This window comes from Zalophus californianus, chromosome 1 (genome assembly GCF_009762305.2).
Source record: "Zalophus californianus isolate mZalCal1 chromosome 1, mZalCal1.pri.v2, whole genome shotgun sequence".
Classification (NCBI taxonomy): domain Eukaryota; kingdom Metazoa; phylum Chordata; class Mammalia; order Carnivora; family Otariidae; genus Zalophus; species Zalophus californianus.
Genome location: NC_045595.1, coordinates 131,030,120 through 131,053,866, shown reverse-complemented (window position 1 = coordinate 131,053,866; position 23,747 = coordinate 131,030,120). Strand labels below are relative to the sequence as shown.

General features: G+C 38.7%; 1 protein-coding gene across 9 annotated transcripts in view; it reads left to right on the top strand.

The window, feature by feature from the left end:
- Positions 1 to 23,747, top strand: part of PEX5L (peroxisomal biogenesis factor 5 like) — a 225,244-nt gene that overhangs the window by 52,332 nt on the left and 149,165 nt on the right. For 4 of the 9 annotated variants that reach the window (XM_035728901.1, XM_027585125.2, XM_035728895.1 and 1 more), the window contains exons 1-2: positions 2,413 to 3,541; positions 5,075 to 5,146. The exons of 2 other annotated variants lie outside the window; for them this stretch is intronic. In XM_035728901.1, the coding sequence (XP_035584794.1) occupies positions 3,449 to 3,541; positions 5,075 to 5,146 (165 nt within the window). In that variant the 5' untranslated portion in view covers positions 2,413 to 3,448. Of the gene's footprint in view, positions 1 to 2,412; positions 3,542 to 5,074; positions 5,147 to 23,747 lie in introns of those variants that run through there. 3 more of the 9 variants (XM_027585127.2, XM_027585123.2, XM_027585128.2) reach the window with 2 other exon arrangements.

Here is a 23,747-nt window from a genome sequence, read left to right as displayed (position 1 = left end):
AGCACATCATCTCTTTTCCCAATTCTCCTTCCTCTCATCGAGACCCTATTCAGTTGGTGACAACACCATTTAATAGCTGTAGTAGTGTAAATAACAGCAGAGAAACCTTTTAAAATAATGCATACTTGACCACTGAAAGATGTAATATTTACATTCATCTTGACATCCGTAGTCAATCACAAGTTACTTCGGGGGCTAATTCATACTATTACCTCTAAAATCGGACTGCTAGAGAATCTGATAATTAGAAGTCCATTGGTGACTGTGAATACAATTAGAGTAACTTGCAAACTGATTGTAATTGCCTTCAAAGTGAAGAGAAAGGAAGGAGCTGTTGCTAGTGCGCATGGACCAGTCTTTCAAGTTTGACAGTGAAGAGATAAGAGAAATTAAATGAAAGTCTTTAGGGGAAAGGAGATGTGAGGAAGTCATCTTTTAGAACAAGGAAAACTAAGCAATTTTGCAGGCTGGGGGATGAAGGTGGTGGAGAAGACGGGGAAGAAGGTAAGGAAGATAAGAAGATAGGAATTGAATAGTGACAACCACGTAAAAAAGAGTAGGGAAGTCTTTGTTTCTTTTGTCTCTGTTATATATATATATATTCTTCATGTAACATTTGTTTTACTAAATTCAGGTTTACTATTTATCATTAAAGAAATAATAGTAAAAATATTTTTAAAATATTTATATGTAATTTTTTTGGTTTTTATTTAAATTCCAGTTAGTTAACATACAGTGTAATAATATTAGTTTCAGGTGTATAATTTAGTGATTCAGCAATTCCATACAGCATCCAGTGCTCATCACAAGTGCACTCCTTAATCCCATCACCTATTAACCTGTCCCCTACCCCCTTCCCCTCTGGTAACCATCAGTTTGTTCTCTATAGTTAAGAGTCTGTTTCTTGGTTTGCCTCTCTCTTTTTCTTCCCCATGCTCATCTGTTTTGTTTCTTAAATTCCACATGTGAGTGAAATCGCATGGTGTTTGTCTTTCTCTGACTTATTTCACTCAGCAAAATACTCTCTAGCTCCATCCACATCGTTGCAAATGGCAAGATTTCATTCCTTTTTATGACTGAATAATATTCCATTGTGTGTGTGTGTGTGTGTGTGTGTGTGTGTGTGTGTGTGTGTGTGTGTATACCACATCTTCTCTATCCATTCATCAGCTGATGGACATTTGGGCTGTCCATAATTTAGCTATTGTTGATAATGCTGCTATAAACATCAGGGTGTATATAGCCCTTTGAATAAGTATTTTTGTATCCTTTGGGTAAATAGCTAGTAGTGCAATTGCTGGATCATAGGGTAGTTCTATTTTTAACTTTCTGAGGAAGCTCCATACTATTTTCCACAGTGGCTGCACCAGTTTGCATTTTTATACATAATCTTTAACCTTTACATTTATTTACATTATTATTCTGTAGTTAGGCAAAAATTGCAACTGAGGCTATTTTGTGCAATTAACTAAATAATGTGTTTCTTTTCCTTTTCAAAATTTCCTTCATATTTTCCGTTCCTAATAAGTATGAAGAATCCGTTTAATTTGACCGATATACAACTAGTTTCTCTCAACTCAAAGTCTTACTTTTAAATAAACTCCTATTCTAAAATGAACATAGGGAGCTTCATTTTTCAGGTCCTTATCTCATCAGATTTTTTTTGTCTTGTTTTGTTTTTTTTGTTGTTATTTTGTTTTGTTGTTACTCGCAAAATTTTCTTATATAATGCATTCCAAATCTATGGCAATGTATTGTTTTCCTATACAGTGTCTTAAGTTTTATGGTTTGTTTAATTCACGTGAGTAAACCCACCTCACTGTTCTACTTTTGTGGAGGAGAGAATGAAGGGGTGAAGTGGGAGGTAAATAGGGCTGAGGAAAGATGGTGGGATGTCTGCAGAGAGGAAAGGTTACCAGTTAGACTCAATCTTCTTAAGAAAACTATAGGTCTGATTCAATGGTATTAAAAAAAAAAGTTATCAGCACTAACAAAGAACTAGAGAGGTCTCCTTGCAGTTACTCAGAAAGGATTCAGAATGCTGTGGGGAAGATGGGAGATGCTGCATTTGGGGTTTGACATTGGACACTTCTCCTGAGCTGAAAGCTTCTTACAAGGAGTGAGGTATTCTCGGCAAAGGACTGTTTTCTTTCTCTCTTTTCTGGCTTCTCCCACTTCCAAGTGCTCACCATTTTAGCTCCACTGCATCAATGCTCTTCCTAGCTGCACACAGGTGAGCAGTGCGCAGAATCAACCATCAGCAGGCAGCATGCTAAGGCTGAGGTGGGGAGGGCCTGACCTTACGGCCTCAGTTGAAATCCTCGGCTCCACTGTTGGCCAGGGGAGGTGGGAGGGGCACAGGAAGTGACTACCCTCTCACTTCTCCTCCCACAGAAGCCCTGCCTCCTTCACGCTTGGACAGTGGAGAGGTTAGCTTTCTCTCTCCTTCTAGTTCAGTCCTTTGGCTAATGGGAAAGACCACGCAGGAGCTATGGAATTGCTTTCTTTGCTTGACAAAAGTGCATAGATAGAAGACAGGGATTCCTGGCTGGGAGGAGGGAGGAGAGCTGAAGATCTCTGCCTGGGCTGGCTGAGCTAAGCAGTCAAAGTGGGAAGCTGAGTGCTTGAAAGAGGATTATGCTCGCACTAGAAATAAGCAGTAAGTGAGCGAATAACCATTATGGCTTAGAAAAGGATTAATCCCCCTGGGGTTATGGGGTGAACTAGAAAGTATTGCTTAACTCTAGAGTAAAACTATATGGCTTCTGACTCTGTGTACAGTTGTGTGCTGTTTGGAGACTGGGGCTTAAATACAAAATCAGAGCTCTAAATGCCTCCTCCCATTCTTGGAAAATGCCAACTTCTACTTAGAGTAGTTGTGGTTATAATCTCCTTCCCTGACCTAGTCTCTTCCCAGGAAAACATACTCCTAAATCAGATAAGGAGTTGGGATTAAATTGGAAGGGTGGAATTTGGTAGTGGTAGAATTGCAGTCTTGAATTATGTTCGGTGAATGCCGACATTGTTATATCAGTTAGCAGTGATTTGTTCATCACTTAGAAAGAAATTCTGGGGTGGGGCATTAAAAAGGGAAAATTGAGAGCTTTTATGACAAAGAGGCTGAATAGTCCATATCCGTAGGATGAAATATAAAAATGTATGTAATTAATAATAGATGGGGTATTTTCAACAGCATTAAACTAGAACAGTAGTCAGGGAACCTAGAAGTGCTAGGATAAAAATAAGTTAGAAAGGAAGAAATTTTACTTCCAATGGTTTTTTTATGCTAGCCAAAAATCTCACAATATTTACAAAGTCAAGACAATGATTCAGGGATACCTCGATTATTGTCATACATTATAAATACTGTTGCTGGGCAAGATCTGTGGTTCTTTGGTCAGCAAGTTCTGGCAATGAAACCACTGCCACTGGTGCAAAGAATTCTGGGATGTCTGACAGTGAAATGGATGGAAGGACCCACGTTCCATCTCTACTTAATGTCCTTTTGTCCAGAAATCGGGTCATGCAAATGAGCTACTTGGTACGTATACAGATCAATATTTGGAAAGGCATTTCTAAATGTTTTGCATTAGAGGGCCTCTGCACAATATCCTGTGGCAACCAGTACACTAAGAGGATACAAAAACAAAGTGATAGGAAGGAAGTCAGCTTGATTGAAACCAACTCTGTTTTTTTGTTTTCCATCAATCCTGAAATGGAACCTCAAATGAGGAGAAGAAGAGTAATAGAGAGAAATACTGTGGACATCTGTTCTGTTCTAAGTGGCTAAATTCATTAATATATGAATTAGAATTCAGATTTTATTTATGCATCCTAACAATTGAAGATTCAGAAATCTCTTTATTACAGGAAAAAAAATACAAAAAAAAAATAGGAGGTATGTTTATTGGGGAGGAAGGGGAAAAAATAGACAAGAATTGTGTCCCACAGGGTAAAGAAGACTTACATCATGTTCACTGAAGGATATAGTTCTTCCCTCAATGAGATGGGGATTCTAATATGGCATAATAGATGCAAACAAATATTTCCTAGTCCCCTTAATTCTCATTGATGTAGTTAATACTTAAAGCAAGTGTTGTGTTCGTTTGGTTTTGTTTGTTTGTTTGTTTGTTTTAAATAATAATCTTGGACTACAGCTAACGATGTGTGGGTTTTATTTTCCTTTTCTTACTGGTCCTCTACAGAGGTACTATGATTTCTGAAATTATGAAGAAGGAATCTGTCATTTCTGGTATTCCTTTCAGCCAGCGCATTAGGAGAAAGAAAGAAAAAAAAAAAAAAAGACTCAGACGTATTATCTTTCTCCTGTACCACAACAGTGAAATGGTTAAAATGATCTATGACCTTTTCTAACTTTACAGTTTTTTCTGTGAGGAAGGTAGATGGGGATAGGTCACGGGGCAGGGGTGGGGGGTGGAGACAAAATGCCAGTAGAGTGCATTTTTTTAAAATGGTCTGTATTCTTCCAACTTTTCAAACTACCTAATTTTGAAAATTATTTTACTCATCTTTTGAAAATGATTTGAGTTGTTTTTTCCAGTGTTAGTTTTCATCGGATTTATAAGCAAATGTAGAAAGTCTGAACATTCATTATCTAAGTTGTATAATGCTTGTCTTATTCTTTAAAATATAAAAGGGATTAAAATAAACATTTAATAGTTGAAGTCTTAAGCATACTATAATTACTAAAAGCAGTTTCAGTCTTTAAGAAAAATGGGCTGGGACTCTTAAGGGAATTGTTTATCTCTCTCAAAGTATTAAAGAATCTGTTTTGAAACTACAAAATTGAAAAAAAAAACAATATTTAGAAAAGGATTAAAGGTATAATTTGGATGGGAGAGGCTAAGCAGAAATACTTGATGAGTTCATTATAAGCCCGCAATTTAACAACAAAAATTTGCTGTTGTCCGTGAGAGACTGACATAGAGAATGATGTATAATGACTAGTGAACGAGGCTAAGTAAAGACTTTAATCTTTAAAAAGTATTAAGTGGGAGTTAACCTTATTAATGGAAAGAAACTAAATGATCATTTAAAATTATTCTTTCACAAGAAAAGTAAAGAAAAAGGATATGGAAAACTAAGCAGTGATGAAGACCTCGAAATAATTGTTGATCAAAAGCAGGTAAGTGAACGCTTCCATACATTTTCTACTGTCGCACTGTAGACCTTTGACAGCTGAAGTCCTGTGAGTGTTCAGCCTTGCACTGGTGGCTACATTATTAGCCTGTCCAGCGGAGGCCTGCATAACGAGATAGATTTTGAGAGCAGCTAAGCCTCACTATATGACCCCTCGGACCCACTGACTTCTGCATGCTGTCAACATGCATGTTCTGTATGTAAGAACGATGAAAAATAAAGCAGAACAAGATCAGAGAACTTTGGGAAAATTACATTCCCCAGCAAAAAATGAATCAATACAGTGATAATTTGGTTAGAAAAAAATTTAAACAAGAATCAGAAAGTAAGTTATTTTGGAAATGAGAAAGCTACTGTTAGTGTTAAACAATGAGTATGCTTTAAGGGGAGGGGGTAAAAGACTAAAAAAACTGGGAAGCTAAAAACATATATATTGCCCAATTTACTTTATCAGAATATGTGCAATAAATTTAAAGACTATTAAAAGAAGAAGCTACTTAATACTCTTTAATACTGCCTGTAATTTGAGAAACAGCTAGCTTGGATTTTATATGGGCCCATAAGGTGAAATGAAAACTGCTTAATAGACCATAAACAATGATATCAGGTAATGGAAGGTATCCAACTAATGCCACTGAATTGGCATTGGTCCTCAACGTCTTTGTTAATTATCAAGGAGACAAGATAACTGCACACCTATTTAAGGTGTAAGTGACACCGATTCTGAGGGTGATGTAAGCTCAGGTAGAGACTGAGAAATAATTCAAAGGAGTCTGCGTAGATGAAGAGGTTAGAAAGAAAGCAGTCAGCAAGTTGCAGAAAGGCAAGTGGAATTTGGACAATCTCATAATCGTTTGTTTTGCATCATGACGATTGCATTAAAGGAGCCATCATGTTTATTTCTGGAAAGAAAAAAAAAAAAGAAAAATGACCATCAGAAGAGAGCAATCAGAAAAAAGGGGAGTTACAGACTTGCTTCTTAGGTCTGGAATAACTGAGGGTAACTGAAGTGGTCTTCTGGGGGAGAACTCACCAAACAAAGCACCTCCCCAGAGGCAGAAAATAGGTTATCTTACACTATCCACTCAAACTGCCTTTGAATTCTTTTTACTTGCCTTATCTTCACTCTCCTGCTCCTGAGTGAATTGGGGGGTGGGGGGCAGAGGTCGGCGAGGAATTTGGCCCTGTATTTCTGCTTAACGCCAAATTGTCAGTTTGGTTAATAAGATCAGTGGAGCTAGAGCTCAAGTGCTCTGCTGGGCCTATTAGCTATCATTTTAACTATGCCAGATTAATTACTTGGGGCACGAGATCTCCATCTCACACAGATCCTATCCCTAGACTGGCATTCTCACTGAAGGATGGGACCCACCCAGTGAATGAACTAGTAAAATAAAATTGAGTATATTATGAGAACACACATACCTATCCATTTCTCTATTAAAAGGAAAAGTAAGTTTTTTTTATTTCTTCCTTAATCGTGTAGAAGTTAAACGTTTATTCCTTTTTGCACTTTCTTAGTATCATCCTACCCTCAAAGGCTCCTTGCTTTTTTTTTTTTTTTTTTTGCCTAAAGCTTTTTTTGTTTGTTTTAACTAAGTTTTGGGATAGAGAAAACCATAAAAGTATATGTTGAGATCTTTGGAATGGAAAGCCCAAGGGAGTCGTTGTTCTTTTTTTCTCATGGTAGCTTTCACAACATTTATGTTGTTGTCCCCAAACACATTTTATTAACTGCTAAGAGAACCAACTTTCCTTCTGTTTCAGAAAATAATGCTTTTCTTACCTGGATCAAAGGAGGAAGGATTTGACTTGCCCAGTCATTGTTTGCCTCTGTAGTTAATCATGTTTCCCCCAGTGCCACTGCACCAGTTGGCACCAGTTGGCAGTGACCCAGCTTTGCTGAGTCACTCATGTCAAAACACATTTTAAAAGACGAGTCATTATGAATATGAGTTGGCTTTCGCATTTGCTGTTGGCAGTAAGACTAGTCCTTCCTTTTGGGGAAGGTTTACCTGCTGATGATGTTGTGATCAAATCCTAGGTTGAAACAATGTCAGTGTTGATACCTCGAAGTAAAATATTAGGATAACACTCTAATTAGTCTTGATAATACTACAAAAAATTCTTTCTACGCTTAAAAGAGCGTCATTAAAAGTGTGTATGTGTTTATGTGTGTAAAACACATCCGTCTACTATTGCTTCATTTCATAGATATTATATATTTGGGGAGGAATCTTTATGTTCAGTTTATTCTTTCTGTATCTTTTTAGAAACATGGTAGATATTTGTTAGTCAATCTTCATATAATTGCAAATAGCTTTTTCAGTAAGTGCTGCCAAAAGAAAATCTAGAGAAGATAAATAAAATAGTTGGAGTGCTGTGCTGGGCAGAAGTCTACTAATCTCATTAAATCTGTCATTCAGAAACTGTCGCTCTACAAATGCTGTGCAAGCTATATGCCTTTTTATCAGTTGTGTGACTTGCAAGACTTGTACTTCCACAGAAAGTTCACAATTTTGCTTATATAAGCAAACTAATAACAGAAGCAGCACAGAGTATGTGGATTTTGTTCTCCCTGGCTGCTCCATTCAAGGGGGTTAAAGGTGATTTCTATGTTATTTCTACACAAGAAAAAGTAATTTTGGAAATGGGTAAGGTTTTATTCTTAAAAGGCAATATTGTGCTTCTCTCTTTGTCAAATGTTATTGGCAAGATTTATTTGAAATTCATATGAAAATGTTCTAGAGAATTCACAGAATTCTCTAGACAGAATTCACCTGTCCTAAAGTAACGGGTGCCAGGTATAATCACATATATATACACTCATATATAGTCATTTAAATATAGATGTATGACATTGGCATTGGAGTCATATTTTCCACCAGAAATCCCTAGAGTTTTCAAACTTCAAGCATAGGAAAGCCATCAAAGGAAGCATATTAGATTAAAATCTTAATGCCTCTAAACCCCAGACATTTGACACAAATATATATATATATTTCATTATTTATATAATGTTATAAAATTATACAATTATTACATATAATTATAACAAATATATATAATTAATAAATTGTGTGTTTGGCTTTCCAGAACAAATATTAAAAGAGAAATTTTGAATATATATTTCAGATCATTTTTATTATTCATTAGAATGTTCTTTCCTGATTGGGGGGGGTAGATATTGTTTAGGAATAGATTTCATGTGCAAATGAATTTCCTTTTGAAGTTACTGAGATTTTAGGGATGGGAGTGGGGGAGTAGATGGTAAAGTACCTTGAGTAAGGGATTAAAAACATTTTCTACTTTAAATAATAAGTTCATTCTATTTTAAATTACTATTTTTAATTAGAATAGAGTCAACTTAGTATCAAGTTATGATATGCTGGACCAAGATGACCTTTCTTCTAAAATGTTTTCAAATTCCAAGTTAGCTTAACAGATATATGTAACAAAGGGTAACACAAAATTATGGAATATTATAATTAGATGAAGGATACACTCACAGGTTCAAACATTTCAAAAGTGGTTTTAACAGTCTGTCATGAATCCAGTTGGTTATAGGACTCAGAGTTGCAGCTGCATATCCTTCAGTGCAATAAGGTGGGGAAATGCCAAATGTCAGCCAGTTACAAGGGGAGCAAGTGTACAGAGATCAGAGCTGCGGTTCTCAAATCCTAGCAGCCTCAGAATCCCCTGGAGGGCTTGTTAGAACATAGGTTTCAGGGCAGGGAGGGGGGCCACGCCCAGAATTTCTGATTCTATAGGTCAGGGGTAGGGCCCGATAATTTGCATTTCTAAGTCCTTAGCTCCCACTGCTGGTCCTAGACCACACTTTGAGAACCACTGGGTCAAAGGCAACAACTATTGTAGTTCTGAAGGGAAAAAAATATACATGACTTGTGATAAATTCGACATTCTTCAACTGAGCATTACCTGGAAATCTAAAAACTAGAATTCATAGACATCCAACAAAATGTTTGAAAACAAGAAAACCACAGCCATTTATACCCAGAGGTGCCTTTTAAAAGACCCAGATTTGTAGTTTGACTAAATTCTACTCCGTACCCTTGTGATCTTGAATTGGTCTGAGGTATTTCTTTTTGTAAAATAATATTCTGCTCTTACCATCTCCTAGAGTTTTTCCTGAGAGGATAAAATATGTAAAAGTACTTTACAAACTGTAAATCATTATGCCATTTTTAATTAGCAAGTCATAACCACTGTATTGGTCTGTTTTGCCCACCAGATGAACTATCATAGACTGGATGGCTTAAACAACAGACATTTCTCATAGTTCTGGAGGCTGGGAAGTCCAAGATCAAGGTGCTGGTATGGCCAGTTTCTGATGAAAGCTCTCTTCTGGGCTTGTAGATGGCCAGCTTCTCACTGTGTTCTCATATGCAAGGAGAAAGAGCTCTGGAGTTGCTTCCTCTTATTAGGGCTCTACCCTTACTGACTTTTTTTTTTTAATTTTATTATGTTATGTTAGTCAACATACAATACATCATTAGTTTTTGATGTGGTGATCCACAATCCATTGTTTTCGTATAAGACCCAGTGCTCCATGCAGTACGTGCCCTCCTCAATACCCATCACTGGGCTAACCAATCCCCCCTCCCCCCTCCCCTCCAAAACCCTGTCTGTCTCTCAGAGTCCACAGTCTCTGATGGTTCATCTGTCCCTCCAATTCCCCGCCCCCTCATTTTTGCCTTCCTTCTCCTAATGTCCTCCATGCCATTCCTTATGTTCCACAAATAAGTGAAACCATATGATAATTGACTTTCTCTGCTTGACTTATTTCACTTAGCATAATCTCCTCCAGTCCCAACCATGTTGATGTAAAAGTTGGGTATTCATCTTTCCTGATGGCTGGGTAATATTCCATTGTATATATGGACCACATCTTCTTTATTCATTCATCTGTTGAAGGGCATCTTGGCTCTTTCCACAGTTTGGCTATTGCGGACATTGCCGCTATGAACATTGGGGTGCATATGGCCCTTCCTTTCTACACTACATCTGTGTCTTTGGGGTAAATACCCAGAAGTGCAATTGCTGGGTCATAGGGTAGCTCTATTTTTAACTTTTTGAGGAACCTTCTCCATACTGTTTTCCAAAGTGGCTGTAACCAACTTGCATTCCCACCAACAGTGTAAGAGGGTTCCCCTTTCTCCACAACCTCTCCAACATTTGTTGTTTCTTTCCCTGTCCATTTTTGCCATTCTAACTGGTGTAAGGTGGTATGTCAATGTGGTTTTGATTTGAATTTCCCTGATGGCTAATCATGATGAACATTTTTTCATGTGTCTGTTAGCCATTTGTATGTCTTCTTCAGAGAAGTGTCTTTTCATATCTTCTGCCTACTTTTTGACTTGGTTATTTGTTTTTTGGGTGTTGAGTTTGAGAAGTTCTTTATAGATCTTGGATACCAGCCCTTTATCTATAGTGTCATTTGCAAATATCTTCTCCCATTCTGTGGGTTGCCTCTTTGTTTTGTTGACTGTTTCCTTTGCTGTGCAGAAGCTTTTTATCTTGAAGTCCCAAAAGTTCATTTGCTTTTGTTTCACTAGCTTTTGGAGATGTGTCTTGAAAGAAGTTTTTGTGGGAGATGTCAAAGAGGTTACTGCCTATGTTCCCCTCTAGGATTTTGATGGATTCCTGTCTCACATTGAGGTCTTTCATCCACTTTGAGTTTATCTTTGTGAATGGTGTTAGAGAATGGTCGAGTTTCATTCTTCTGCATGTGTCCAAAGCAATCTATACTTTCAACGCCATCCCGATCAAAATTCCAATGACATTTTTCAAAATGCTGGAACAAACAATCCTGAAATTTGTATGGAATCAGAAAAGACCCCGAATCGCCAAAGAAATGTTGAAAAACAAAAACAAAGCTGGGGGCATCACTTTGCCTGATTTCCAGCTATATTACAAAGCAGTGATCACCAAGACAGCATGGTACTGGCACAAAAACAGACTTATAGACCAGTGGAACAGAATAGAGAACCCAGATATGGACCCTCAACTCTATGGTCAAATAGTCTTTGACAAAGCAGGAAAAAACATGCAATGGAAAAAAGACAGTCTCTTCGATAAATGATGCTGGGAAAACTGGATACCCTTACTGACTTATTTAACCTTTACCACCTTCTTGCAGGCCCTATCTCCAAATACAGTCACATTGGGGGTTAAGGCTTCAACATATGAATTTGTGGGGAAGGGACACCAACATTCAGTCCCTACTACCCCACAATCCTGATTTAGCAAAGAGGAATATTGAGGTCTAGAAAGGTGAATCGAGTTGCCCTGAGTCCTGGTTAGGTACAGAGAGAGCCCTGGAAGCCAGCCTTCCTTCCTGACGTTCGGTCCAGTGCTCTTTCTATGACTCCACATAGCTCCCTACAGTTGCCCATTACTGGTCATCCCATAGGTGGATCTTCAGCTGTTTTGCTCCAGTGTTCTAATTATATAAAATAACCATATACTGGAAGTATCATAATTGGCCGATATTTATTTATTGAATCACCACAAGGATAACCTTTTCCATAAACACTCCTTAACTGTTTACTCCCCCCTTGACCCCTATGTCTCTGTTAGGAGAGGAATGGCTTCAAAGTAAATGTATACAGAATTAGAGCTAAAAGGTTGTTAACATCCAGTCCCTCTTCCCTTCCCTACAAAGCCTCCCCAGGGAGGAGGCATGAAAAGCGCCATGGAGAGAAACAACACATGCCTTTCTTAGCCCAAGACCTGCCTGAGAATGTCCTTTTTAAATTCATAGAAGCTTGAGCAGAAAGCAATGGAAACTAGAATTTCTGTGATTTTTCTCTAAAGAAAAAGAAGAAACCAAATATAGCCACCCCCTTGTGTTTTCAATAACACAGAGGCATTTGATGGATAGCAATTCTATCCTGGTGGCCAGTGTGGGAATGAATCATAAAGAGGAAGATACGGGCCATCATGAAATGAAAACGGAAGAGTAAGAAAAAAAGGATGAGCGGGAAAGGATACTCGACTTCCCTCTGGTATTAACAGATAGTGTGGTCATATCACCATCTAAGCAGCCGACACAAGCCTTGGACCCATAAATAGTAGAGGGATGGGGATGTTATGTGTCACTGCTTTGTACTCAGCACCATCTGGCCAGTGCTTTCTTTGCCATATCAATATAGTGACTTAAATTTAAATATAATTCAGATCCTATTTACCTCTGAGGAGATTTATAAAGCATGAGACCCTGTCTCTTGGTGTCATGTATAATACTCTCCTGGAGTACCTTCTTGGTGACGGTATTGGTCAGCAAGAACAGAAACCCCTCTAGAGTTGCAGAAGAGAGACCATCCGGTCAGCCTGGAGATTCTGAAGCAGGATACTCCAAGACACTGGAAGGACGAAGCAGTTGCGGTTGCCCTCACTCCTCTCAGAGCAGACACAGGCTCATTAGCGTTTTCCCTGGGCAAGACTGATCCATGAGAAATGATTCAATGAAAATAAGACATACTTATTTGTGATGGGAGAGACCGAAGCCATTCAAATTTGCTGTCTCTCTGAAATCAGCATTGTAGTAAACAAAAGATTCACTACTGTGGTCCGAGCAGTACCATCTCAGCTGCAGTGATTTATCATCATAAATACCGTACAAGGAAGGGGACAAGTTTTTCCCCTAGGTTAAGTAGAAAAATTACTGGAAGAGGGGCATGCTCACCCTGTGTTTTATTGCTAAATATTTCCTAATTTTGTCAAGCAATATAAAAATAGTTCTGAGTTACTGGTAGTTTGGCGGGAGTGGGGAAAGCATGACAAGGGGAATATCTTTATCTTTTCCTTGTAAACTCACGATGGTGAGTTTATCTGTGTGTGTTTAAATTCATGCATTTCAATCCAGTAGTACCAATTCGCCTAAGTCTCACCTCTGACTCTAGGAAAAGCAAAAAGGGTAGACCTACTTGCTTCATTTTGTAGTCTTCGGACATGTTACGGAGAAGTGAAGGTAGAAAACCAGAAGATCTAGACAGTCACTCCCTACAGAGTGACCCAGAGACAAGCAAGAGAGACCTGAAGTAGGAGGCCGCCCTCCTACTTTCTAGTCTCGGCTCTGCCACTTATGAAGCAGAAGACACTAGAGTGAGCAATTTAAGTTCTCTGAGTTGCCGTTTCTTCATCTATAAAATGGAATAACACCGTCTGGCTCAGATGTCTGTTGTGAGGTTCAAATGGGGACGCCCCCCTGGAGAGCCCTGTCCGGGCCACCTCTGCCTTGTCTCATGTTCTTTCACCAACAGCTCCTGCTTCCCAGATGTCCAGCTGGTTGTTGCATCGCGTTTTTACTTTGCTTCTTCCTGCTACCTTACTAGTACTGTACACACCTTCTGGAAGATGCCGTGCAGGTGCCCTAGCCTGGTACATTTTCAGCAGTGCTGGCCCCTCTGCCATGGCAAGCATTGGACGGTGGATGTAACAGAGTCCTTACGTGGTGGTAAGAGCAAGGCTTTCACAGACAAGAATCTGAATTAAATCTGAATGAAAACATGTATGGTCACATGATAGTGTTATTCCCTGGGGAAAATTAACCAGCCTCTCTGAATCTGATATTTCCGCCTATTCAGGACTTTTACTACCTTTTCTTGCCCCGTTTGCTTGCATCTCAGTGAGTAAAAAGTAACCAGCATTGGTGAATAGCAAGCACCAGCTTTCAACTTCCCCAGTTTTCTAAACAGTCATGAAAATCACAGGCGTCGGTTAAAAACTATAATCACCAAGAGAGAGACCATGAATTACCACCTCAAGTTCAACAAATATGTATGCACCATATATCTTTATTTTAAAGTATTGTTGTGCAGCCTATGTTCATTACATGTGACGTGAGGTGAAACACTGGACTTTCAAATTAGAAAAATATAGATGTTTGGTTATATTCAAATAGCCCTTTTTTTTTTCTTTCGAATCTCATGGGGAAAAGTGCTGGCAGCATGTTTAGTCAGTGAGGAAATAAATGCAAAATTGAAATGACATGAGCTGACATGCTGAGTGTAAAAATGATGTGATATATGAAAATAACAGCCAGAGATGGTAATATTTAAAAGGAGACTCAGCCGTTTGGAATACAACTTGAAAAGAAACCATTCAGCCTTTTGCTGTGGAAGATTTATTGTGCTTTTACTGGCTTGTTTCTGGTTTTGTTTGGGGTTTTTGGTGGTGTTTTAAGTAGGTTCATCTGATCCGTAGGAGAATCATAGACATCAGAGTTGTTAGGAACTTTAAATAATCGAATCCTGTAGCTTTCAGACTGTGCTCTGCGGGACCCATTCTGGACACTGTGAATGGGGGGTGGGGGGCGACACTGTGTATGATGAGGCGTGCCCCTTTGAGAGCAAGTCAGCCACTAGGTGTACAGACAGGCTGTTCGATGAAAGGGTGCTGCTGCTAAGAAATTTAATTATATTGGTCTCTTTCCATCAAAATAAGTTAGACGAGTTTCAGAGTAGGGAGGTAGCTTGACTGTGTCACCAGGTTATTTTATATCATAGGAAATATTAGAAGTCAGGTGTGCAGCCCCCAGTCTTGGGGTCATTCATCTATCCCGATAACTGCATTCCTAAATTAAGCTGCTTATCCTTTCTTCTATGTTCCCTCCTGCTGGTCAGCTAAATATATCAGGCAAGCCAGAAAAATCACTCGAGAGAGGTGTGTATTTCAAGTGCACAGTTTTTAATCCATTAAACTTGTCTGATAGATCTTTGTGAAAGGATGTTTATATGAGATGCTTCCTACTTCATAAAGAGGTTCTCACAACTTTGTGACAACTTCCTAGTATATATCCGTGTACCGGCATTCAAGATTTTAAAAGTGGAATCTGCATCCTAAGGCACTCCTAACAAGATTAGCAAAATGTTCCCTCCATGCTGCAGCATTCAGGTTCTCCAGCTCTTGTGGGGTCTTCTCCAGCTGGATCAGTTTATCGTCGCCCTCTCAGCTGGTGGTGCGGACTGTGGACCGTGTCCAGGGTACCACACCTAGCTTTGCAGTCCGTCCACTTTGAGGGGCACTGCCAGCGTCTTGGCCTAGCGAATCCCGCAGGTGAACTCACTGATTACTGGGAGGATCAGCGGCTGTTGGCATAAGGGCTTGGGAAACCAGTTGTGGGTGAAAATATTTATGCTGAAATGATTTATGTTACATATTCAAAATTTGATAAATAAAGATAACAAAGGAACAGACCAGACCAAAAAAATATATATTTTTTCTTTTTTCTTTTTTTAATTTAATTTTATTATGTTATGTTAATCACCATACATTACATCATTAGTTTTTGATGTAGTGTTCCATGATTCATTGTTTGTGTGTAACACCCAGTGCTCCATGCAATACATGACTCCTTAATACCCATCACCAGGCTAACCCATCCCCCCACCCCCTCCCCTCTAAAAACCTCAGTTTGTTTCTCAGAGTCCATAGTCTCTCATGGTTCATCTCCCCCTCCGATTTCCATCTTTCTTATTTCAATAACTTAAAATAGCAGAGAGAGTTAAGAGCTGGACCCAGGTGCCTGTGCTCTGCCATTGCCCCAACCTTGTCATTTCTGTGCTTGTGCTTTGGTTTCTCTCCCATCCAGGCCTTCCGGTACCCTGTCTTTTCCTTTCTGCTCAGCCCCACTCTCTGATCCCCGCCTCTGGAATGTGTCTCTTATTCAGACACTGCATATATAAGCTTTGACAGAAACGTAGTTCTTGCAAACCTGCTTTTTTTTTTTTAATGCTCCACTGCTTCCTTCCCTTTCTCCAAAACAGCTCTGCAATTCTGTCATTTCCATTTTAAGTCATTAATTTTTAACATGGTCTACCCCCAATCATAGTGAGTACCACTTCCTTCCTATCTCGTGATCTAGGAAAAACACAGGCATACACAAATGATCATTCAATACAATTGTTATTTATTCCTCACCATAGTATTTTTTTTTTGGCCAAATGATCTCATTCTTGAAATATATGAATAAGTGACTTATTAAAGAAATGGTGAGAGAATGTACCATCTCGGCTTTGTGTTGGATGTTCTGAATAGAAAAAAACACTCATTCATCCCTTTTTTTCTAACAAAATTATCTCATTTGTATAATTTGTGAATAATTAATGAATTCTTGTTGTAGAAAAACACTAAGCATGGAAGTCATTTTCTTCCAGTCAAAGGTTGTCCAATTATCACTTCCCTAGACTCTCAGCTTTTATTTTTAAACTTTAGATATGCCCCAAAAATTGATGCATTAATTTTTGTGAACTATGGGAATTGTTTCTGAAAAAAAATTACTGAGTGATGGTGCATCGGTTGATGGATTTTTTTAATCAAGTTATTTAGTACAGAATAAAACAAATCGAAGCTCATGAACAGGCTTACTCTTCAATTTTATGCTAAAGACGGAAAACCTTGGAAACTTCACTTTTATGAAAAAGGAAACAATTTGTTTTTCACTAAAAGAATGAGCAGTCTTATCCTTCCACCCAAACTCCAAGGAACTTGATTTAAAATCATCCCTCTGTGGGTCTATGAACCACAGTAGCCATCCAAGACATGCCCCATGGACTCCAATGCTGTTTGGCTGAATGCATCCCGTAGGTGGTAGGCACCCAAGACTGGAGAGAACCGATGCTTCTCACCGGGCAGAATTATGCAAACTCTTCAGTTGGACTTCCAGGCCATATGCAGTTCAGCCCCTGACCACCCTGTTATTCTCATTCATTGCCACCTCCACTCACGCCCCATTCATACTGAACAACGTGAAGCATCCCAAGTGTGTAATGTTCTTCCTCCCTTTTTGCCTTTGCCCTGTATATGTGTATATGTATATCATCTGTATCACAAATCTTCTGATATCTCCCATAGGAGTGAAAGGGTGTAGATTGGAGGGAAGGAGGCCTCCTCGTGGTTCCAATTGTGGCTTTCCCCTTTGCGAATCCAAATGCTAAGAGAGGAGAGAGAGAAAGCACAAGTTTCTCTTGGCTCTGTAGACGAGGACTTCTTAAGCCCTAAAAATGTGGGGCGGGGGGCAGCGATGAAAGAGGGAAAAAAATGAAAAGCAAAAGTAAAGCCTGTTCCTGAAGAGGAGAGGGAGCAAATGGAGAAACAGAAAAACCTCAGAATCTTTTGTTTATAGAAATTTGATATCTAAACAATTCTGCTATGTATTTTCTGGGGCTTTGTTTTAGGGGAAAATGTTTAATTGTGTTTTGTACATTTATACCTTTTGTGGTTCTGAAAAATTGGGGGCATGATTCTACCCTCTTCCCAAGGTCCCTTCCCCCCGTGTGATATGCGGGGGAGCAGAGCAGAACCAGCTCAGGGGATGTTGGCGACATTTAACTTTCAGTATTCATGGGAGACAATTAAGCAGGGAATCATATGTTTAAAAATTGGTTCTAAGATAAACTATATGAACAAAATTAAACTGTCTTTTATTCTTATCTGTTATGAGGTAACTTAATAAAATAACTTCTGGAGGAAGATAACATGGGATGCTGCTTTAAAATATATACATATTTCAGTAGAAATAATCTAACCTTTTAGTTCACTCATTTATTTCACAGAAACTTCCTGGCAGTGTATTTCTAGCTAGGTGTTTGCCAGATGCTGGAACACAGAGATGACATAAACATACTCATGGCCCTTAAGAAGCCAACAGTGTAGTGCGGACCTTCTGTCAGTAGGCATTTACGGTGCCAGTTCTGAGCTGAGCTGGAACCGAGTGCTTCCAGGGAGCATTTGGGACACTAAGATGTGCATTATTTCCCTAGTCATGGTCTTGAAAGAGTTCCAGAGTCTTCCTAGCATTCAGTATATTCCCATAACAGGACTTGGGATTTAGGAACAATGGCCAAAGATGTTTTTTGAAGCCCAGCTCCTCAAAGAGAGGTTCACGGATAAGCAACATCAGCATCACATGGAGCTTGTTAAAAATTTATACTCTGAGTCCCAGACTGAATCAGTGTTTCTGAGAGCGGGACCCAGAAATCTGTTTTAACTAGCTTTCCAGGGGATTTCTATGCACACTGTAGTTGGAGAAGCACTGTTTTAGATTATTCGAATTGTGGGGTCAAGAAAGGATCAATCATGATTTTAGTAGAGACATTAAACTTTTATATCCTAGCCCAACAAAAGAAAGGGAGTTAAGACAGGTATCTTAAGTCCTTTATCTGAATGTCCCTAATATTTCAAATATTCCCTCCCAGCCTCATTTATTAAAGTGAACCTACACGGTAATCAATCCTGTGACCCCGGTTGTTATGAAAAGGAAGTGTAAATGATGGAGACCAAGAGGTATATCTTAATAACCTGATCTTTGTCTAATCTTAGACCATTTTTATTAAAAGATTAATAATAAACACGTAGCATTTACTATATACTACACCCTGTTGCAAACACTTTATATACATATTAACTCATTTAATCCTCCCAACAACTCCATGATGTAGGTACTGGTATCCCCATTTCAGAATGCACGCTAAGGCATAGAGAGTTCTACACAGGTCTGCTTCATTGCACAATCTCGAGGAGCTGGGCCATGAGCTGCAGTACGTGCAGCCCTGGGTCCGAGGAGTTCACAGTTAGCTTATCTTTCCATCATGCTTTCCTGACTATTTAGGGAGACATTAGCTAGATAGATTAGTAACAATACTATCTTGTCCATGCTTGGAAAAATAATGTACCATGGTAGAATCTGAGAAAGCCTTTCCATTTGTAAAGGAAAGATGTATGTGTTAAAGAAAAGTGTAAATAATTTAAGATGGGTACATTGGAAAAGAAATATTTTCCCTTCAAAAAAAAGCATTCTTGAGCATATATATATATATGTATGTGTGTGACTGAGAGAGAGAGAATGTGTGAATACATGGCCATAAACACACATACCCGAAAGCAAACCTATGAAAAGGGGCAGTTGCCCAGTCCTAGGAGAAATGCCCACCTCTGCGGCAAATGGGCCACTGCACTGTGCTGAATGATGTGGCCAGGGGACCAGCCAGTCTTGTAAAGGAGCCAATAAAAGGCACATATTGCCTTTGGGTTGCTACATGTGTTTCAAGTCCTCGTATCAGAAGTGCTTCTCATGATCAGTTAAATCCTTATTTTGTGTCTAGACTTACCTCTGTGCTCACCACATTTGAAAAATTCCATGCTTGGAACAAAACCAGAAAGTTCACCACTTCAGCGTTTGTTGAATAACTTTCTGTTAAGGGAGTAGATTGCCATGCTCTGAAAATGTCACCCGGACAGCTGCCCTACAGGGGCTGACCTTTCTTCTCGGGCTGAAGTCCCTGCTGAACTGTTCAGGAGAGCCAGTTTATCCCAGATCACTGGCAGATCTCCAGTTTCTTTGCACGCCCATTTGGAAAAGTGGTCTGAGGATTGAGAGTCTGCCACCCCTTCAGATTTTCACCCAAAACACCTCTGCACCTCTGAGCTCCTCATGATCCCTGCATCCTCCCAAAAGCAGCGCTCCAGTCTCCCTTTGGGACCCTTACCTCTTAGCGCCGGAGGGCTGATGGTCACCCTCAGGGTCCCTTCTCCCTGCTTACTGTGCTTATCACGAGGATACCAAACCCCCTTCGGAAACTTTGGACAAAGTAGAAAGTATCAGCCTGCTCCCAAGGACTCTTCATTGTGCATACTCTCTCATTTTTTTGCATGGTCACAAGCATAATTTCCATTTTCTGCAGAGTTGCAGTCAGTATGCATTGTTTTGTATCTGCTTCTTTATGTAACATTAAGCCACACTTAATTTTCCCTATTGATATTTTGTTTTTATAAATGTCATTTTAGTGGTTGCCTTATTCTGACTCAAGGTGATCTTTAGGCATTTTTTTTCCCCGTGACTTTCCCTGGCTTTGCAGTGACCATCCACAGCATTCCCTTCTTCTTTCCCGATGCAGGTTATCAAATTAAAAAGGAAAGGAAAGGATAGCCAGAAAATCCTGTACGTTACTATGATCGGACGTGTACTGATTTACCATGAATTATGCGTGATGTTTATGGGAATCGGCACAGTGTCATCTTTTACTATCCCTGCACCTTTAAATATCACTGGAAATGCCACCACGCACGTTGCACTGCTCTCATAAAACCTCAGGTTTAAATCACAACCTACGTGGCAGTTATACGGGATTCTGCTTCCTGAGGCTGACCACAGATAAATCACAAACATGGATTTGCATAAATTTGGTTTGCATGAATTTTTAAGTTTGCTGAGAAGGGAAATTGACTAAATATTGTTAGAGCCATAAATAACTCGGGATATAATTTACTTTGGTACCATATGGATTGAGAACACAGATGTATGGGCCCGCTAGGATATTCCTATGCCAAAAAAATATAGAGACTTAAAGACCCATAGTGAAAATCTAAGCAACTGATATGAAAGGGACGCCACGAACTGGGTTATAGAATTAAGCCCTATGACTTTTTCATATTGAAGGCAAGATAAAAATAAATAATTATGAATGCATTTTAGAATATATGGTCTTTTTTGTAAACATTCTAAATTTAAAAATCTTTGCTAGGGTCCTAAAATGCAAAACCCTACAGACGCAAGGGGTATAGGAAGTTATTAAGTCCATTAACAGAGCTAAAATACAAGTGAGGATTCTGAGATTCAAGTTCCTGGCTCTCCCGATGACTTTCTATTTGACCTTGAACAAATCTCTAAGCCTTGACTTTCCTATCAGCAAAGTGATAATATTTTCCTTACTTCTATCTCACGAGAATTCTGGAAGACTTTCTTTAAGAAAACTTAAAAAAATAATCATCTGAGCCACTCAAGAGGATTACTTCCTGTGAATAAATCCAAGACGGTATCATCTGTAAGGAAGCCACTCACGAATGCCCTGGGGTTATGAATCGACCTCTTGGATTAAAGAGCAATTTAAAAATGAAATTCCCTGTAGAAAAATGAACACATCCATGATTATTACTTTTAGATGCTTAGGGAGGGAGGCAATGTGGCTAAATTTTATGAATTTACAAGTGATAGAATTACATTGCATTTCCTTTTGGGTGATTCTTTTGATAATTTTCCCTCTAAATCATAATGAGAGAAAAAGTGGGTAAGTTTTCATATTTATGTCTTTCAACTGTCTCGAAAAGATTTATATTATAAATAGTTCTAAGGAAATAAAATCCACTACTGATTTTATTTTTTTTAAACGAACAAAATTTTTTTCCTAGAAAAGCAGAACTTAGGTTGAGGCTTCTAAACTTTATTTAGTGGTCAAGAAATAGTACATTCCAAGTAAAAACAACATATACTATCTGTCCCCTGGGACTAGAAAAAGGCCTCCCAGATGAATTTTAACCCCTCAGCCTTCTTTAAAAAAAAAAAAAAGAAAGAAAAGGAAAGCATGTAGAATTCATAATGAGTCTTTAGCAGAGAAGTCACATAATATCTTTCAAAACACAGAGAAACCAAATTAGCTTCAGCAAGGTGCCAGAGAAAGAATTTCCTCCCACAAAGTAAGTTGACATTTAAAACTGCCCTGTATATCTTTGAAGGGAATTGAGCCCTTTACCAATAAGCTGTCTTCAGAACAATTATTTCAGGGTGCACTGGTACAAAAGATTAGTAACCACGAGTGAATTCTTATTATTTTTCCTCATTTAGAAATCCGCTTCTGACATCACAAATGAGGCCTGCAAATCAGCTTCCACAGAACATCCAGCCTGTCAGAACTGGGGCGGGGGTGGGGGGGAGAGAATCCAAAAGAACATATATAAGTTTAAAGTGGGGCCAGAGCTGAGGACAGGGGAAAGAAGGGTGCAGAGAAATTTAGGTAAATCGGTTTGTGCAGAGGTCATTTTAAACACGTGCGTAAGCATTGTAGATGAGATTGTTGGAAGTGGTTGGATCGAACTTTAAACCCCAATTGTCCAATTTAGTTACGTTATGACAAGAGCGGTGGAGGGGGTGAGAATAAAAGGAATTAACATTGTCAAGCACCTACTATGCGCTAGACAACACCCTGACAGATATTATTATTATGCCAATTTTTCAGAATGGGAAAAAAAAAACCCAAAGCTCAGAAGGATTGAGAAACCTGAAAAGAGTGACATAACTAGTAAAGTGGCAAAAATGGAATTGGAGTTCTGCCTCCAAAGTCCATGTTCTTCCTGCCAATTGCCTTTCCATAAGCCATCAAGAAAATTAAACAGTTTAATTTAAACTGTTTTGTTTTTTTTAATTTTGTTTAATTTAAAGACATGGTCCTTAGTTACTCTATATTGTCCAGTACCCTTGGGAGTTTAAATAAAAGAGTCTTCTTTAAAAAAAAAAAAAAGTCACAGATAGCAAAGAGAAAGGTGGGGCTGAGTCAGGGTCAAAGCAAAGCCCCTGCTGGTCACCTACTGGGGAATTGCCTGTCCCTTTCTAGAGATTCTTTGGAAGAAGCTGAATGCTGAATAATGGAAGTGGGCAGGCAGAGGGTTCTCCTGAACTGTAAGAAACAAATAAAAATGAAAAATATGGTGTCCTATCAACTAGTTTGCACATAATTATGTCTATATTTCACTCATAATTGGCCCAAAGATAAATTGTACTGGAAAAAATGGCTCATTTCACCAGGCTTTTCTTCATTCTGAGCACCAAAGCTTCTACATTCATGGCAGAGTTTTTTTTTTTTTTTCATTAAAAGTTAATTCCTAAGCTTAGTTCTTATAGATCTTAAGTTAGTAAAGCTATCCAAAGCAGGTACAAAAGAACAAAAAAGGAATCTCTTTGGAACTTAAGAAACAACAAAAATTTCCCAGTAGCAGATAGATCACCCTTGCATCCTTTCTGGGATATATAGAACTGATGTTGGGAAACACAGAGTTAAAAATTTTTGTAATTTTTTCGGAAGACTAAAGTAGACAAAGGGGGTTACCTAAACAAAATATTTCACCTTTGGGGATACTTTGAGTCTCTTGCCCACGTTTAGCTCATTATCCATTAGTTGCCAAACATTTGCTTTCTCACTGTACTCATGTTGGTAGACCATGGTTTCCAGCTCTACTTCCTTCATGATTTGCTGCACGTTGGGCTTTTGAATCTCTTCCACAGAGAGGCCATCTTCCTTCACTTTTGGTGGAATGGATTTCCTAACATCATTCCACCATTTCCTTCCTGAGTCATGGTAATACTCCCAGAGCTCACACACTCTCCATCACTGAGGATGGGTCATTTCGAAACATTCCTCACAGCACAATGGAAGCCAACTTAAAGACATTTATAAATGTTACAGGCTTCTTGCATCTCAAAACAAAATGGAATTTTTAAATGTTAAATAGGTCAAGAATTTTTATTAAACAATGCAAACCTCCTTGATTACATCAGCATACAAATACATTGGATGGTATCAACAACAGAATCTTTAAATAAAAATAACTGTGCACAGTTCTAGCCACCTTATTTCATTGCTTTTAATTTCATCATCATGAACTGTTTAACACCCACCATGGGCCATGTAGCATAAACATTGTCCCTGCTCTTGAGAATTATGCTCTATGTATATTTATGAAATTAATGCCTAAACAAAGTGGATTTTAAAAGGCAGAAGTTTATTTCTCTCCAA